Source organism: Cavia porcellus, unplaced genomic scaffold, assembly GCF_034190915.1.
Source record: "Cavia porcellus strain 051 isolate PalLab524CR breed Dunkin Hartley unplaced genomic scaffold, mCavPor4.1 scaffold_32, whole genome shotgun sequence".
NCBI lineage: Eukaryota > Metazoa > Chordata > Mammalia > Rodentia > Caviidae > Cavia > Cavia porcellus.
The window spans coordinates 44,750,586-44,766,544 of NW_026947515.1; the positions used below are offsets into that span (position 1 = coordinate 44,750,586).

The 15,959-nt window shown below is 42.2% G+C and overlaps 1 protein-coding gene across 2 annotated transcripts; it reads right to left on the reverse strand.

Annotated features, from left to right (window-relative positions):
* Window positions 1–1,157: 1,157 nt before the first annotated feature.
* Window positions 1,158–2,992, reverse strand: Ubb (ubiquitin B). 2 transcript variants are annotated; one of them, XM_063242478.1, is made up of 2 exons: window positions 2,973–2,992; window positions 1,158–1,982 (listed from the first exon to the last, which is right to left on the reverse strand). In XM_063242478.1, exon 2 carries the CDS (start codon window positions 1,974–1,976, stop codon window positions 1,287–1,289), a length of 690 nt encoding a protein of 229 aa, XP_063098548.1. In that variant the 5' UTR covers window positions 1,977–1,982; window positions 2,973–2,992; the 3' UTR covers window positions 1,158–1,286. The 2 variants fall into 2 exon arrangements, with proteins under 2 accessions (XP_063098548.1, XP_003466253.1); XM_003466205.5 differs by lacking the exon at window positions 2,973–2,992 and adding an exon at window positions 2,638–2,842.
* Window positions 2,993–15,959: the final 12,967 nt, after the last annotated feature.

A 15,959-nucleotide genomic window follows, 5' to 3' on the forward strand; every position in this document is an offset into this window, starting at 1 on the left:
GTCCCTAGCTTAGTGGGAAGACTCTTGCAGTTCAACTCCCTAGTAAGAACAAATTAAAATATATGTATATTTTAGGTGCACTTACTATTGACATGTTTTATTTTTCTACCATTACCTTGAGAAAACCAGAAGGGTTTCCTCCAATTTCTTTCCCTTCTATGCCCTCTTAAGTATAGGCACAGGTGTGTAATTCAGCACTTGGGAAGCCAAGGCATGATTTCCATGAATTTGCAGCCAGCCAAATATTCATAGTGCATTCAACACCAGCCTGAACACCTTTCAAAAACACATCAAAAACCACTGGTCAGCCAGGTACTTGGCACAAGCTTCTGCCTGGCAAGCACAAGGTCTTGAGTTGGATCCCCAGTATCAGAACAAAACAAACCCCAACAGGCCCATGTCCCAAAACCACTCAATTTCTTCCTTCATTGATATAGCAATCTTACTTTTACAATATAGCTCTTTAAGTCATTAAGAACCAACTGTAGGCTGGGAATATAGCTGTGGTACAGCACTTGCAGCACACACACAAAACACAAACTACAAGCTGCCTTAGATCAGAATACTGCATCCTTTTAGCTTCTGTGCTTCAAAAATAATCTCTTTAGCCACTCTCCTTTAAATCCTAGAGCCAAAGATATACCTCACCAGTACAGTGTCTGCCTGGCAAGTGAAAGGTTTAGAGTTCAAATCCCAGTACTCCACTCCCACTTCTTTTCTGTCATTTGGGGCCAGGAATATATAGCTCTGCAGCAGAGGCAAGCATGAGATGCTGAGTTCAATTCCCAGTACCAAAAAAATAAAAACCTAATGACTCATGCGCCACTACTTGGCTCAAGAGTTAAACACATACAGAAACAATAGAAAGTTTTATTTTACTACTTACTAGAAACAAATGTACACTCCCAGAAACACTTTTAAAAATGCAGGCTCAACAGTTAAGCCTAAACAGATAACACTTTCTTCCTCTTTAATTTATAAAGGCCTCTATAATTAGCTGCTGTTAACCCTTGCAATTCTAAAGCTCCAACAGCCCACTCCCCCCACTATATAGCTAAGTGGGGGGAACATTACCAGTCCCAAAGTTAAATCCCTGTCTCAACACCATTTTAACCAGTTAAGTTCCCATACTACTACAGAATTTCAACACAGACATGTTACCATGCAACAAAAACCTTTATTAACATTTTGAACAGGTTCAGCTATTATTGAAGCTGGTAATTTCTAAACTTAAATTGGGGCAAATGGCTATAGTGCAGAGTACTACCATCTTGGACACTGAAGAACTAACAGCCACCCCTCAGACGGAGGACCAGGTGCAGAGTAGACTCTTTCTGGATGTTGTAGTCAGAAAGAGTGCGACCATCTTCCAGCTGCTTGCCTGCAAAGATGAGCCTCTGCTGGTCAGGAGGAATGCCTTCTTTATCCTGGATCTTGGCCTTCACATTCTCAATGGTGTCACTGGGCTCCACTTCCAGGGTGATGGTCTTGCCAGTCAGTGTCTTCACGAAGATCTGCATCCCACCTCTCAGGCGCAGCACCAGGTGCAGAGTGGACTCTTTCTGGATGTTGTAGTCAGAAAGAGTGCGACCATCTTCCAGCTGCTTGCCTGCAAAGATAAGCCTCTGCTGGTCAGGAGGAATGCCTTCTTTATCCTGGATCTTGGCCTTCACATTCTCAATGGTGTCGCTGGGCTCCACCTCCAGAGTGATGGTCTTGCCAGTCAGAGTCTTCACGAAGATCTGCATCCCACCTCTCAGGCGCAGCACCAGGTGCAGAGTGGACTCTTTCTGGATGTTGTAGTCAGAAAGAGTGCGACCATCTTCCAGCTGCTTGCCTGCAAAGATGAGCCTCTGCTGGTCAGGTGGAATGCCTTCCTTATCCTGGATCTTGGCCTTCACATTCTCAATGGTGTCGCTGGGCTCCACCTCCAAGGTGATGGTCTTGCCAGTCAGGGTTTTCACGAAGATTTGCATTTTGACCTACAATTAAAATGACAAATACCATTTTAAGATTATATACATTTAACATCTAAAAACGTTCTTTAAAACCGCTAAATATTCTCTCAAAATGCCTTAAGGCGTATTTCTAAATTCTTTAGATTTCCACTGAACACACAAGATTTCAATTTAACGAAGAATCCTGAGTACTTTCTAATTTAGTACACATTTTTCTTTGCTGTTCAGGGTGCTTTACATTCCTCTACTCATTTCCCCAAACCTAAGCCTGGCCAAAAATTAAGAACAAAACCAAATGACCAAGACCCAGTGCAAAAATTTCCACTGAAAGAAATGGAACTCTTCTCCAAAGTGAGTCATTATTAAGCTTTACACAGGTCACAAAAAAATTCTCTCTCTTCGGCCTTACTGCTTCAGTAAACCAGACGGAAGCTCCATTGGTTAAGCTTCCGTTGGCCTCTGACCGCGCACGCCGGCCGTCGCTGCCGCCCCCTTGCCCCACAACCCTCACGCAAACAAGGCCCACTGTTCGGAAAACGGCCGGTCTGAGTCACGTCACTTCGCCCTCCCCTCCCCCTTTCTAGCCCCTCAAGACTCACTCAGTCCCAAGAAATCCCCAGCCGAACCGCGCTTAAAACCCTTCTGCAATTATTCCAGGTCTCAACGCCACAGGTCATACCTTTTATCGAATGCGAAGAAGCCACAAAAACGCCAGAGACGTCCAGCCACCGGATAAACACAACTGTTTACTCCGGAAAGCCACTCCTTACTGAACGCCGTGAGTTGGCGGACCTATTATTTATGCAACGTCTGTTGCGTCATTTAGCACCGCTACGTAGCTTCCGTCTCCCTGCGCCGCTGAAAGTAGTTCGCTCGGCTCTATCTCTCACGACTCAGTTAAATTTTTCAACTCAGCCCTAATTCTTCACAACCGAAACAGAGGATCCTAAAAGATTATATCCTTTCTCCTCCAGGCTTTCCTTCTCTTCCTTTACAATATAATGAAAAAATTACCAGGCGGATGAATCCAAGTTTAAGGATTTTCCTCGAAATCTCTGGAAACTTCCTTGCGGCGCCGGCGCTGATTGGTAAGGCGTGTGAAGGTGAGCTAGGCGCTGAGTGGTGAGAGACTTGGCCGCTCGATTGTTGCTGGGCGGTGGCTTAGCGCTGTTGTCGCTAAGCAACTGAGTGCGCGTGCGTGAGTCGGCTTGCGAGATGAGTATTCCTGGACCGAGGAGGGGGCTTTTCCTTCCCGCCCTTCTCGCCCGCGTTTGGCGAGAAAGTAACTGGTTGATGGCGCCTATTACAGGCGCCAAACAGTTTGGTGTTGCCTCTTGCTATTGTTTTTCCCAGTATATGTTGTGAAACACGGACCCCTTCCCCCAGTCTTAAAAATGTGCTCCTCTTATGGGTTTTTACTCTGGGTTATTTGCCGAGTGTAGAACTTTAATCGCGCTTCTATAGACTGAATGGTTTAGCTGGTTTGTCTTCCTGGATCTAAGTAACAGCCCTAGGACAGTCTAAAAGCAGACATCGTAACTGGATCCTTTGCGGGGATCCAGCGCCTTTGTGGAGGCTTCTCTGGAAAGGAACAGCTCGGGATCAAAGTGACGCATTGGTTGGGCTTTGAGCTGGCTCTGAGGATACCTGCAAACCCTTCTCCTTGGAGTTTCCCAAACTGGTGGGTAAGAGGAGAAACGTATGGAGGCAAAAATCCAGTTGAAGAGATGGGCAATTTACCAACAGGAAAACTAGTATCGGTCCCATTCTAGTGCTTTTTGTGCCCTGGAAGTGAAAAGTGGTGTTAAAAGGCTAGGATCCTGTGACTGGTGTCCCTACAACCTGGGAGTGGCTGCTCAGCCTGCAGGCCTGCAGGGAGATAACTCAGCTATTTGAGTGGGACTGGGATGTTTGAATCGAGGACGATTTTAGTGGAGTCATGGGGGTGGAGAGTATGACTAAATAAACAGAAGGATGGCTTTTTTTTTTATGCGATAAAAACGTAGCATTTGAACCTAAGATGTTAATAGCTTAGCTAGATTGCATTTCATCATTAAACTTTAGCATCTGAGCATAACCTTAATAATTTGTGGATATACACCTAGTTGGATAGCTTTAATAAGTAGGCCTGTTGTCTACTGGCTTAAGTAGTTTGAAAAAATTTAAGATAGTTCTGGAAGTGACTTTATTTTTTTTTTCCTGGAAGTGAATTCAGAGGACCTAGAGATAACTTATACAAAAGTTTTATACAGGACTGATTAATTTTTCATCAAAGTAGAGTGATTTTTCATTCTGTTAGCCTAACAATGTGATCTTGTTTCATCAACCAGGCACTCCTCCTGAGTCATACATGTTGCTCCATAGATTGATTAATATGGTGACATCACTGGTAGTTGCCACAACTAAGTTAGTGTGCTTCCTGATTTGTTTTCTCAAAGTAGGTCATTGGTAACCTCAACATAGCTAAATGTTTTCAAAAGGAGCGTGCTGATCCAAACAATAAACAAGATGCATTATTTTTATGTTTATAACAAAATTTTTAATAATACCTCATCATTTTTAGTAACAAATTTTGAAAAGTAATTTCTAAAGAGTTAAAGAATAGAACAATGAAATTTGAACAAGAGCAGAACGAGGAATTTGGTAATTAAGTACAGTATTTGACACTGTGCTTGATAAATGTTTACTTAATAAGTACAATGCAATTTTTACTTTTGTTCAGCTGAAAAAAATTGATAGTCTTAGGTACTAAAACACAAAGTAAAAACAGATAGTGTAATTAATCTCCATAGGCAAATGGTTTTGGCTCTCTGGGTATCTGAACAACAATCCTATCTCAGCTACATGCCCATCCTTTGAAACTAAAGAGCTTATGTAAAGTTTCTTAAAAGTTTCTGTAAAAAGGCCTGTGATTCCAGCACTTGGGAGGCTGAGGCAAGAAGATTGCTGTGAATTTGAAGCCAGTTACATAGTGAGTTCAAGGCCACCCTGTCTCAAACCAAGGTAACAAACAAAAATTTCTGAAATGACCTGCTGATCCAAGTTTGTAATCCTAGTACTATACAGGAGGCTGAGGCTGGAAGCTCCCAAGTTTGAGCATGGCTGGGCAATTTAGTGACTTAGTGAGACCTGGTCTCAAAATAAATAATGAAAAAGGCAGGTAGAGGCAGGGGGAGCTCAAGTTCAAGACAAGCCTGGGCAATTTACTAATTTAGTAAGGTCTGTCTCCAAAAAAAAAAAATGGTGGGGTGTGCTGTGGATGTGTCTCACTGTGAAAGGCCCTGGGTTCAGTCGCCAGTACTGGGGATAAAAAATTGTGAGAAAATTGTGGTTTAATGAAAAGTACACAGCTGTTTTCTTGATACATTATTATGAAATGATATTTAAATGTTATGGATTAAAAACTGGTGGTCAGCTTAACGCCAGCTGAATTAAATCAGCATGGTGCTAAGCATAGATGTTCCACCTGAGGAAAGTTGCCAGCATAAATAGAGATGTGGAGCAGATGAGTGAGGCATTATGGGTTCTCCTACATGTTGCTGTTTGAGCCATTGGTTCTCCTGGAGGAGCTCGTATGACTAGCTTCCCCAGTGTGAGTTTGACCATAGTCATCAGAGGAGCTTGGGACCTTGTTGTCTAGTGACTGTGGTTCACTTTGGGGGAGCTTTGGTCTTTACATTGAGAATCACTTCCTAGCTCCAGAGGGGAAGACATGCACCATTTAATCTCCAGGACAAACTCCTCATGCTGGTTCTCTGGCATGTACATACTCGACTGTTCTTATTGTTTGTTGGAGGAGCTCAGGGCTGAGGATGGCTGTGGTGCTTTTCAGGACAGCTTGGATCTTTGTTTTGAGCGTGACTTCTCAGCTCCAGCAAGAACCCTCACCCTATCATCACAGCTCCTTCAGCTTGCTGGCATAGACTTTCTAGCTTCCACCACTGATCTTTGGGCCTTCCTAGCACAGATCTGTAAAACAGACTGGCGTGAGTCCTTTCTCATGGGCTCTAGACCTCCAGTTGGACTCATGGGAGGCACTGTCATGGGCACTAGGTTTTCATCTGGACTCATGTAGGACATTGCTGTGGGATCCAGGCCCTTGGCTGAATATTCTGAGTCTTTAGTGTTGTGGATAGATATTCTGCACTTTCTTGTGTTAAACTCTGGATGACCATCATAAAACAATATTATAAATTCTGTGTCCTGATTCTAAATTGTTCTCCTCACAACCCCTGACTACAACATTAATTAAACTCAGGTATTGGTCTGCAGTTTGTCATTTGTATTTCACATTTTGGCTATTTATCTCAATGAGCTATTAAATTCCTAATTTATTAAAAGTTAGAAACTTCGATACTGAATGTCCAAGTGAACACGAAACAAAACTGTGTTCATATTGGAACTCAAAATCACAAAAATCAGCCAGATGCAGTAGTGCATTCCTGTAGTCCCAGTACTCTGGGAATCTCCCTGAGGCAGGAGGAAGACAAATTCAAACCCACCCCGGGTAATTTGGTGACTTAGACCATGTCTCAAAATTACACACAAAAAAAATTTTTTTTAAGTAGCTGGGAAATACAGAGTAAGTAGGAAGACCCTGAGTCCAGTCCCCAGGACAGCAAACAAGAAAAGCAAAGTAGAACGAAACAAACAGAAATCAGGGGGGTGTGGTGGTGCACACTTGTGATATCCTAGCACTGGGAGACTCAGGCAGGAACATCACAGATTCCAGCCCAGCCTGAGCAATAAGACAGACCTTCTCTTAAGAAACAGAAAAAGGGCTGGGAACGCAGCTCAACGCAAACATTCTGGCCAGGCATTCGCAGTGCATGCCTGTAATCCCAGCATTCCAGAGGCTGCAGCACGAGGATTGCTGTGAGTTTGAGGCCAGTTTGTGCTAGGTAGTGAAACCCTGGCTCAAAAACCCAAAACCAAACAAGAAAAACCATTCTGGGTTCAATCCTTGATGCTGGGGGCGGAAAAAAACCCCATAAATACATACAAATTATCTGGTTCATTTGAAAATAGTTACTTGGGGCAGGGGTGTGGCTTAGTAGTAGAGCACTGGTCTGACCTGTGAGTGGACCTGAGTTTGATCCCCAGCACTGCCAAAAAATTTTTTAAAAAACATTTTTATTATAACACATGAAATCTGGCTAAGATGTTTTGGAAAAATAGTATTGTTTAATTAATGTATTTATACACTCAATGAAGTTACACAAAAAAGAGAGTATAAATATGCTTTCACTCTACATAAAATTCTGTTCCCCTGCCAGTAATGGGGGATCAAACCCAGGGATGCTGTGTTGCTAAACTAAATCCTCTAGGCCTTTTTAATTTTGAGACAGGGTTTCCCACCCACCTAGAGACAGAGTGTTACTATGTAATTCAGGCTGACCTTGAACTTATTATGTAGGCCAGGCTAGCCTCAAATTTACAGTGATCCTCCTGTCTCAGTCTCCAGTGTCGGCCTGACAGGTACACACACCACCACACCTGGCTATGCATAATAGGATTTTTTAAAAAACAGTAATAATTTTCACACAAATTTGAAACAAAAAAATTGTGTCTGTCTTAGAGACCAGAAAATACTAAAGGCAGGATTAACAAGAGCACACAGAAATGCTTACCATAGTAGGAAAATTATTACACTTGTGCTGCATACCCAGGTTCTATGTTTAGCAATACATTTCTTTCTTTCTTTTTGAGACAAGATCTCATCATGCAGTTCAGGCTGCTCTTGAAGTCACTTTGTAGCCTATGCTGACCTCGAATTCACAGCTGTCCTCCTGCCTCAGTTTCCCAAATGCTGGCATCACAGGCTGGTGCCACCACACCCAGCCTTAGCAGTGCATTTATGGTTGGCAAGAAAGAATCTTCTGAAAGTGATGTTTGTTTGTTTTTTGGTTTTTTGGTACCAGGAGTCAATTTTTTTTTTTTGGTCTTTTTTTTTCATTTTTGTTGGTACCAGGGATTGAACTCATGACCACCTGCTTGCAAGGCAGGCGCTTATGCCACTGAGCTAAATCCCCAGCCCCCAGGAGTCAAGCTTACAACCTCATGCTCATTAGGCCAGGTAATATAATAGTGCCTATTTTATTCATTTATTTATTTTCATTTTATTTTTTGATTTTTTTTTTTGAGACAGGGTCTTGCTCTATAGTTCAAACCGAACTTGAACTCACTCTGTAGCCTAGGCTGGCCTCAAACTTACCATGATCCTCTTGTCTCAGCCTTCCAAGTGCTGGGATTACAGTCGAGCACCTCCACACCTGACTGGTGTCCATTTTATAGATGCTTGGAAAAAATAGATTTTCCATCTGCCATTCCTATGGGTAAAAAGCAACAGGCTTCTCTGATTCCAAAGCATGAACTTCTAATCACTATACTGGTCATCTCCAGTGATTTGTGCTTTCTTCTCCTTCCCTTCTTCCATTCTTTCTTTCCTTTTCTCTCTGTCTCTCTGTCTCTCTGTCTCTGTGTCTCTGTCTCTGTCTCTGTCTCTCTCTCTCTCTCTGTCTCTCTCTCTCCTCCCTGGGGATTGAGCCACCCAGGGTCTTTGAATTGAGTTATATCCCAGCCTGTTTTTTACTTTTTAATTTTGAGACAGGGTCTTGCTAAGTTGCCCAGGCTGGGCTTGTGATTCTCCCGAATCAGCCTCCCAGAGTGCTGGGATTCACAGGTGTGTGCCACCATGCCTGGCTCATGTAGGTTTTTACAAAGGACACTTTATAATGAATAGTTAAAGCCCTCCATCGCACCCCTCCAATGGAGAAAGCCAAGAATTTTACTATGGCTGTTTCCTGTGATGGCCCTCAATTTAGGCCCCTTCCAGCTGTTTTATGAAGAGCCAACCCAGTCTGTTCCATATCTCTGTTGGTATGATTTGGAATAGGGAAAAAATAGGTGGGCAAATAAATGGGCAACAAGCTCTTGGGTAGTCTACTACCAAGCTGTGTTTCAAATGCCATCTTTGTTGAAGATTGGACGGCCAAGAGTCCTCTTGAGGAATACATTCAAATGCTTCAAGTATTGAGGTTGTCCTCAGTTGAACCCCATGCAGTTTTCTCACCTAACTAATCATCTGTGTCCTCAACACACAACAGAACTGAACTACTTAGTGCTGTCCCAGAGTAGCTCATAACTCAGTGATGCACAAAACATGAAAGCAGTGCTACTTTCTAATACTACATGAGACACACTATAATATAGGCTGCTAACAGACAGTGATGGCCTAAAGGGATGCTTAGCCAGAGGTAAGAGATGGAGGATGATTTCACAGAGCAGAATGCGCCAGAATTCCAAGGTGAGGCCAAGTCTTGTGGAAACCCATGTTCTAGTGCAGACTGATGTCCTTGCGGGCTCACCAACTTCATGTCACCATTAGTGGATTACCTAGGTATGTAGAAGATGGTTTGTCCATTGCTTCTCCTGTATCCGGGCTTTTGGCCCCCAGCCAAGCTCGGTGAACTCCACAGTAGGCATCTTTCATTGCTGGAGAGTTCAGGAACTCATATCACATCATTTGCTACCTGTTACTCGTCTTCTGCTTTTTGTGTCTTCTGACCCAACATGGTCGATGCTTGTCTTTCTCTTAGCGTGTTTGTTTGTTTGTTTTGGCTGGAGATTGAACGCAGGACCTTGTGCGTACTAGGCAAGCACTCTACCACTGAGCTCCATTTCCAGCCTTATTTTACATTTTGTTTTGAGGCAGTGTCTCAGTGAGTTGCCCAGACTGCCCTTAAATTTCTGATCCTCTTGCCTCAGCCACTCAAGTAGCTGGAATTATAGGCATTAGCCCCATGCATAGCCATCTGTCTTAATTTAATTCTGTCTACGTTTCTATCAGTCACTCGCATCAGGTCAGGCAACATCCCTTCCATCTCACAGCCACACCAAGCTCATGGTGGTCCCAGGGCTTGTGCTCCTACTTCTCTTTGACCTGTATTTTCTGTTCCTCATCAGGTTTCAGCTCGGGAGTCCCCCACTCAGAGATGGCTTCAGCCACCCTCCATACTGCACTGAGTATTCTTTCACTATTTTCATGGCACTTACCAATAACAAACTATTTGGGAAGTTAACTTTGCAGCTATTACTTTCTGGCTTCTAAGAAAAACACACATTTTCACTTTAGAATTGTATGAATTGATTACTCTTAGTTTAAATCAGCTGCAACCTATAGGTAAAACTCTCTGGAAAACTTTGGCCATAGTTGCCAGTACCAAAATGGAGTCATTTATGTCAAAAATTCTCAAAAAAAAAAAAAAAAAGTGTCATGAGCCTCTACAGGAGAGCCCTCACACACAAAATGTCTATAACATAACTGGGCATGGTGGTTCCTGCCTGTAATCCCCAGTACTTGGGAAGCTGAGGTAGAAGTATCACCATGAGGTCAAGGCCATCTTGTACCACATAGTGAGACCCTGCCTCAAAAAAAACAGGCCTTACAGGAAATTCCAGCATGTACACTCATAACAGAACTTATTACAGGCAGCACTGATGCATTTTGCACAAGGATGCTTGCCTAGTAATGGCTGTCTCTAACAAACTAGCTCCTGCAGCAAGCCCTGGTAACCATTTTTTTTTTCCTGGTAACCATTTTTTAAAAAATTATAAAACAGTTCACAAGGACTTCTCTTTACATGTAAAAGTCTCCTTTTTTGCTTTAGATTTTCAGATATGCCTGGATCCATCATAACCTACATATTATGCTAGATTGTATTCTACTATTCTTTTTTTTTTTTTTTTTTTTTTTTTTTTTTTTTTTTTTGTCTTTTTGAGATGGGGTCTCGCTATGCAGTTCAGGCTGGCCTTGAGCTCACTTTGTAGCCCAGGCTGGTCTCGAACTCACAACAATCCTCCCACCTCAGCCGCCAAGTGCTGGGATTACAGGCGTGAGCCACCACGCCCAGCTGTATTCTGCTATTCTTATAGTGATGGGAGGCTCCCTTGTCTGCCTTGTTGGTTATTTTATCTCCAGGACTATGAAGATTATCTGGTATATAGGTATCAGTTTTCTGCAAACGAGCTATAGATTTAATGCATTTCCTGTTAAAATTCCAACAGGATATCATATAGGGTTTTTTTTTTCAGTGTGAGAGATCAAACCCAAAGACACTGTACTACTGAACTATATCCCCAGTCCTTATTTTTTATTTTGCTAAATTGCTCAGATTGGCCTCAAATTTATGATCCTCCTGCTTAAACCTCCCAAGCTGCTGGCATTACATGAATGTGCCACTTGTATCTACTTTATATGGAATTTGAAAAGTGAATCTAGGGTCAGGGATTTAGCTGAGTGGCATAAGTGCCTGCCTGGCAATCATGAGGTTGTGAGTTCAATCCCTAGTACCAAAAAACAAAACAAAACAAAAAAAATGAATCTAGAGTTTATATGGATGTTCAGGACAAAGCATAATTAAGAAAGTCTTAAAGAATTAAGATACCAATACTTTATTATAAAGTTATGAGTTGAGATGATTGTGTTGGCTCAGAACAGAGAGCTCAGTGAAACAGGTAAGTGTATATAAAAGAAGACAAAGAGAAGGACTCAGTTGCTAGGATAGTTAGAAAAAAATGAGATCACTATACCTAAAATTGAATTCTGTGGCAGACTCAAGACTTCTATGTAAAAGACAAAGCTTCACATATTGTACTTTTTAGAAGGAAATATAAGCCGGTGTCTTTATGACCACAGCAGAGAAGCATGGGAAATCCTTGGTAAACTCAACCATGTAAAAATTAGGAACTTTTGTTTATTAGCATGCCCAATATGGAAAGTGAAAAGATTCAAGAGTGGTGGTGCTTGCCTGTAATCTCAGAATTCTAGGAGGCTGAGACAGGAGAATATCGAGTTCAAGCTTAGCCTGAGAAATTTAATGAAATGAATTTAAAGTGAAATCTTGTCTATGAATGAATAAATGAAGTTGTAACTCTTTTCAAAGTCCTTGGGTTTAATCCCCAATATAACAAAAAAAAAAAAAGGAAAGAAAGAAAGAAAAGAAAAGAAAAGGGTAAAGGATGATCATACACTCGGGGAAGGTACCTACAGCATACATTTGTGTTCACATCGATTGTACCTAGAACAGAGCAGTCTAATAGAGCAATCTTCGGTGATGGAAATGCTCTGTGTTTGTACCATCCAGTAGCCATGAGCTGCACATACCTAGTAAGCACTTGAAATATGGCTAGAGAGATGAAGGAACTGAATTTTAAACTGGATCTTATTTTCATTTAGCCAACTATGACTAGCTGTAGCCACATTAGAAAGCATAGATGGAAAGTATAGAAAGAACATTAAAAAGGAAATAAAGATGGAAAAACGTAATAAGTTAGTTAACCAGATTAGTAATCAGGAATATGCAAATGGCAACCATGAAAAGGTGCCACTTTACAACCTCCATGTGGGCACCAGTTAAAAACTGAGACAATATCAAGTGCTGGGCAGAATGTGGAGCAAAGGACCTCTCTCCCACTGCTGACCACAAAATAAACTGGCACAACCCTTTTGGAGGACAAAATTGAACAAGTATGTATCTAGATCCATCATTTAAGAAATAGCAAAGAACTGTAAATGTGCACTATATGAACAGTGAAGTGGAGCACTGTAGAATATCCATATATGGAAATACTATGCAAACACTTATCAGCACCAGCCATACATATTAACATGGGTGGATCACGAATCTCAGAAGAATGTGCATCATATTAGTTAACTTGTGTAGGGTTCAAAAATAGACACTACTAGGGACTTGAGAGGTACCTTAGTGGTTAGAGCATGGGCACGCACAAGGCCCTGGGCTCAAACAAACAAAAAAGGCTAAGTAACATTTAGATCCTTGGTATCGGATAAGGCTCCTCATCTTCACTGTCCTCCAGATGATGTCTGGTCAACCTAGCCTGTTCATTAAGAATCCTGCTAGGATCTCCCTCACATCAGGTTTCTTAGTAATTTTCCATTCACTGACTCTGGCCCTGTTTCTTGGTTGTACATTTCCACTTGCCCACGCTATATTTGGAGTTGAGCCTAATCTGTCTCCCTAACTGCAAGACATGGGAATCCCTCTGATGCTGATCCTGAAAATAAAGGTCTTGCCTCCTGTGCTTTAACAAGCACCTTCGAGCCAAGCATGGTGGCCTGTAATCCCAGCACTCTGAGAGGCTGAGGCAGAAAGGATAGCAAATTTTGTCATTGCCTGGGCAACTTAGCAACTTAGTAAGACCCAGTCTTAAAAAAGAGATGAGGTTGTAGCTCCGTATGAAAGCCTCAGGTTCAATCTCCAGTACTAAACAAACAAAAACACAAGAATGTTTGAATTTTTTAAAAAACAGCATCAGCTAGCTTGCCCTGTGTCTGTTTGTGGTTGTGTCTGGCTTCTTTTCCTGTAACGAAGGTTAGTGGTTTCCCTGCAGATGCTCAGATAATAGCATTTACCACAGGCAGCTTGATAGGAAGGATGTAAGTAGTGGGATTGATGTGATAAAGGAAGGAATAAGGGCTCTTTTAGAAGCTGAGAGATTCACATGTTGTGATTGGGAGAGGATGGGCCTAAGAGCCCACTCCTCCCTCTGCCAGTCTTGTTTCCCCTTGCAAGTGTGTACATGTGTGTATATGTGTTGGGGTACTTACCTCTTGAGGTACAAAATGGCACCTAAAGCAGCATCAGCTGTGGCTGTCCTGCCTGTACGAGGGCTCCTGTCCCCAAGCGACCGTTATGAATTCTGTGCGCTCTCGGTGGCTAAACCACAGACCTGTCTGAAGGGAACCTGAGAACAAAACACTCATCTCAAACATGGCTGAATCACATCTGAAAACCGCATTTGCTGATGAGAACACCATTAGTTAACTCTCTTATGATTCTATATTGCTATCTGTCCTGTTCTCCAAGATAGGAATTTGCAGAACAGTGCTTTAGAGAAAAGTAGATCAACACCCCATCCTGTGTTCAGATGCCATTTTCATAAAAATCCCTTACAGATTGCCAGGCTTTTTCTTTTACTCCTTCAAAGTTGAGTGTGGCATTGTTTCTCCTGTTGTGAGTACATCACATAATGGGACCGTTTCTCATATCTTGAGTCACCAGAAACCACCTCACGTTGGATGTGTTTTGGTTTGATTTGGTTTTTTGAGATAGAGACCTCACTCTAAGGCTAGTTCATGTTAGCTTCAAACCCATGGCATTTCTCCTGACTCAGCCTCTCAAGTGCTGGTGTTACAGGTGTGTGCCACCACACCCAGCCATCATACTGGTTTTAGGACCCTGAACTAGAATCAAGAATGAAGCCAGGAGCTGCGATGTGTCCTGTAATCCCAGCATTCTGGGAGGCTTACCAGAAGGATCACAGTTCTGAGCCATCCCAGGTGGTTGGCTTGGCAATTTAGTGAAATCTTGTCTCAACAAAACACAACATAGCACAAAGCAGCAGCCAGGTGTAGTGGTGCACATCTGTAACTCCAGAACGGGGGAGGCTGAGGCAGAAAAGTTGCTGTACAAAGTGAGTTCAAGTCCAGTCTGAACTTCATAGTGAAGTCCTCAATCAGAAAGACAAAACAAGGGCTGGGGGCTGGGGACATAACTCAGCGGGCACAGCGCCTGCCTGCCAAGTGTGAGGCCCTGAATCTGATTCCTGGAACAACATCAACAAAAAAAGCAAAAACATAAAACACTCAAGTTTTTATAAAAAAATGTAAAATACAGCATAAAGTTTACCATTTAAGTGTGCATTTCAGTAGTATTAAGTATGCTCACATTTTGTGCAACATCCCCACCATCAATCTCCAGAATTTTTTTTTGTCTTCTCCAACTGCAAATCTGTACCCATTAGTGTTTTGGGGGTTTTTTGCTTCCTTCCTTCCTTCTTTCTTCTTCTTCTTTTTTTTCCCCGCCAGTGCTGGGGGTTGAACCCATAGCAACATAGCAACATGGATGTTTACCCGTTAGACATTAAAATTGTGCGTCCCCCCCCCTCCCCCAAGCTCCTGGCAACTGTGATTTTACTTCTGTCTATGAATTTCACTACTCTGGGTACAAAAAAATGTCCACTTTTGATTTGTATGAGGGCTTTTTGTGCTGGGAATGTGTTGTTATCTTGCATATCTGCAGTGAGTAAATTAAGACTTCTCTTTATTTTTTTAATTTGTGCTGTAAAACCCTGGAAGTATTTTTTTCATTGAAAAATTTATTATTATAATTTTTTTTAATCGGTACCGGGGATTGAACTCATGACCACCTGCTTGCAAGGCAGGTGCTTATGCCACCGAGCTAAATCCCCAGCCGTATTAGTACAATTTTTTTGAGACAGGGTTTCACTATGCAGTTCAGGCTGGCCTTGGACTCACTTTTAGCCTAGACTGGCCTTGAACTCACAGCAGCTCTTGCCTCAGCTGGGATCACAGGTGTGCACCATCATCACACCTGGCTTTTTATGGTTTTCTCAAGCTGTCCTTGAATTGTATTCTTTCTGCCTCAGCCCCAACTAGCTGAGGTTTACGGTGTGTGTTACTGTGTACCACGCTGAATTGAAAACCCACTTTCTCTTTCTCTGTCTCTGTCTTTGTCATTGTTTCTTTCTTTTGTGGCAGAGGACCTAATGTGGTTAGGTTTTCCATTGTCTGTATGAGACAGTTTAATGCAGAAAACAATCTGTGCTAAGTAGAAGTTATGATTTAGCAAGTCATATCAAAACCTACCCAGACTTATGAATATATTAAAAAGGTACCATATCCAGACATGATGCCAGTATTTTCCAGCTGAGCACTTCAGGAAATCAATAAGATCTGCAACTAGCCTTTAAATTCATTCTTTTTCTGTGAAATGTTTTTTAATTTCTTTCTTCTTGGTTGTGTGTGTATGTGTGTGTGTCTTTTTGAAAAAAAAGTCTTGTTATGCGGTTTAGGCTGGCCTTGAGCTCACTTTATAGCCCAGACTGGTCATGAACTTGCAACAATTCCCTTTCCTCAGCCTCCCAAAGCTGGGATTACAGGCATGTGCCACTATGCCC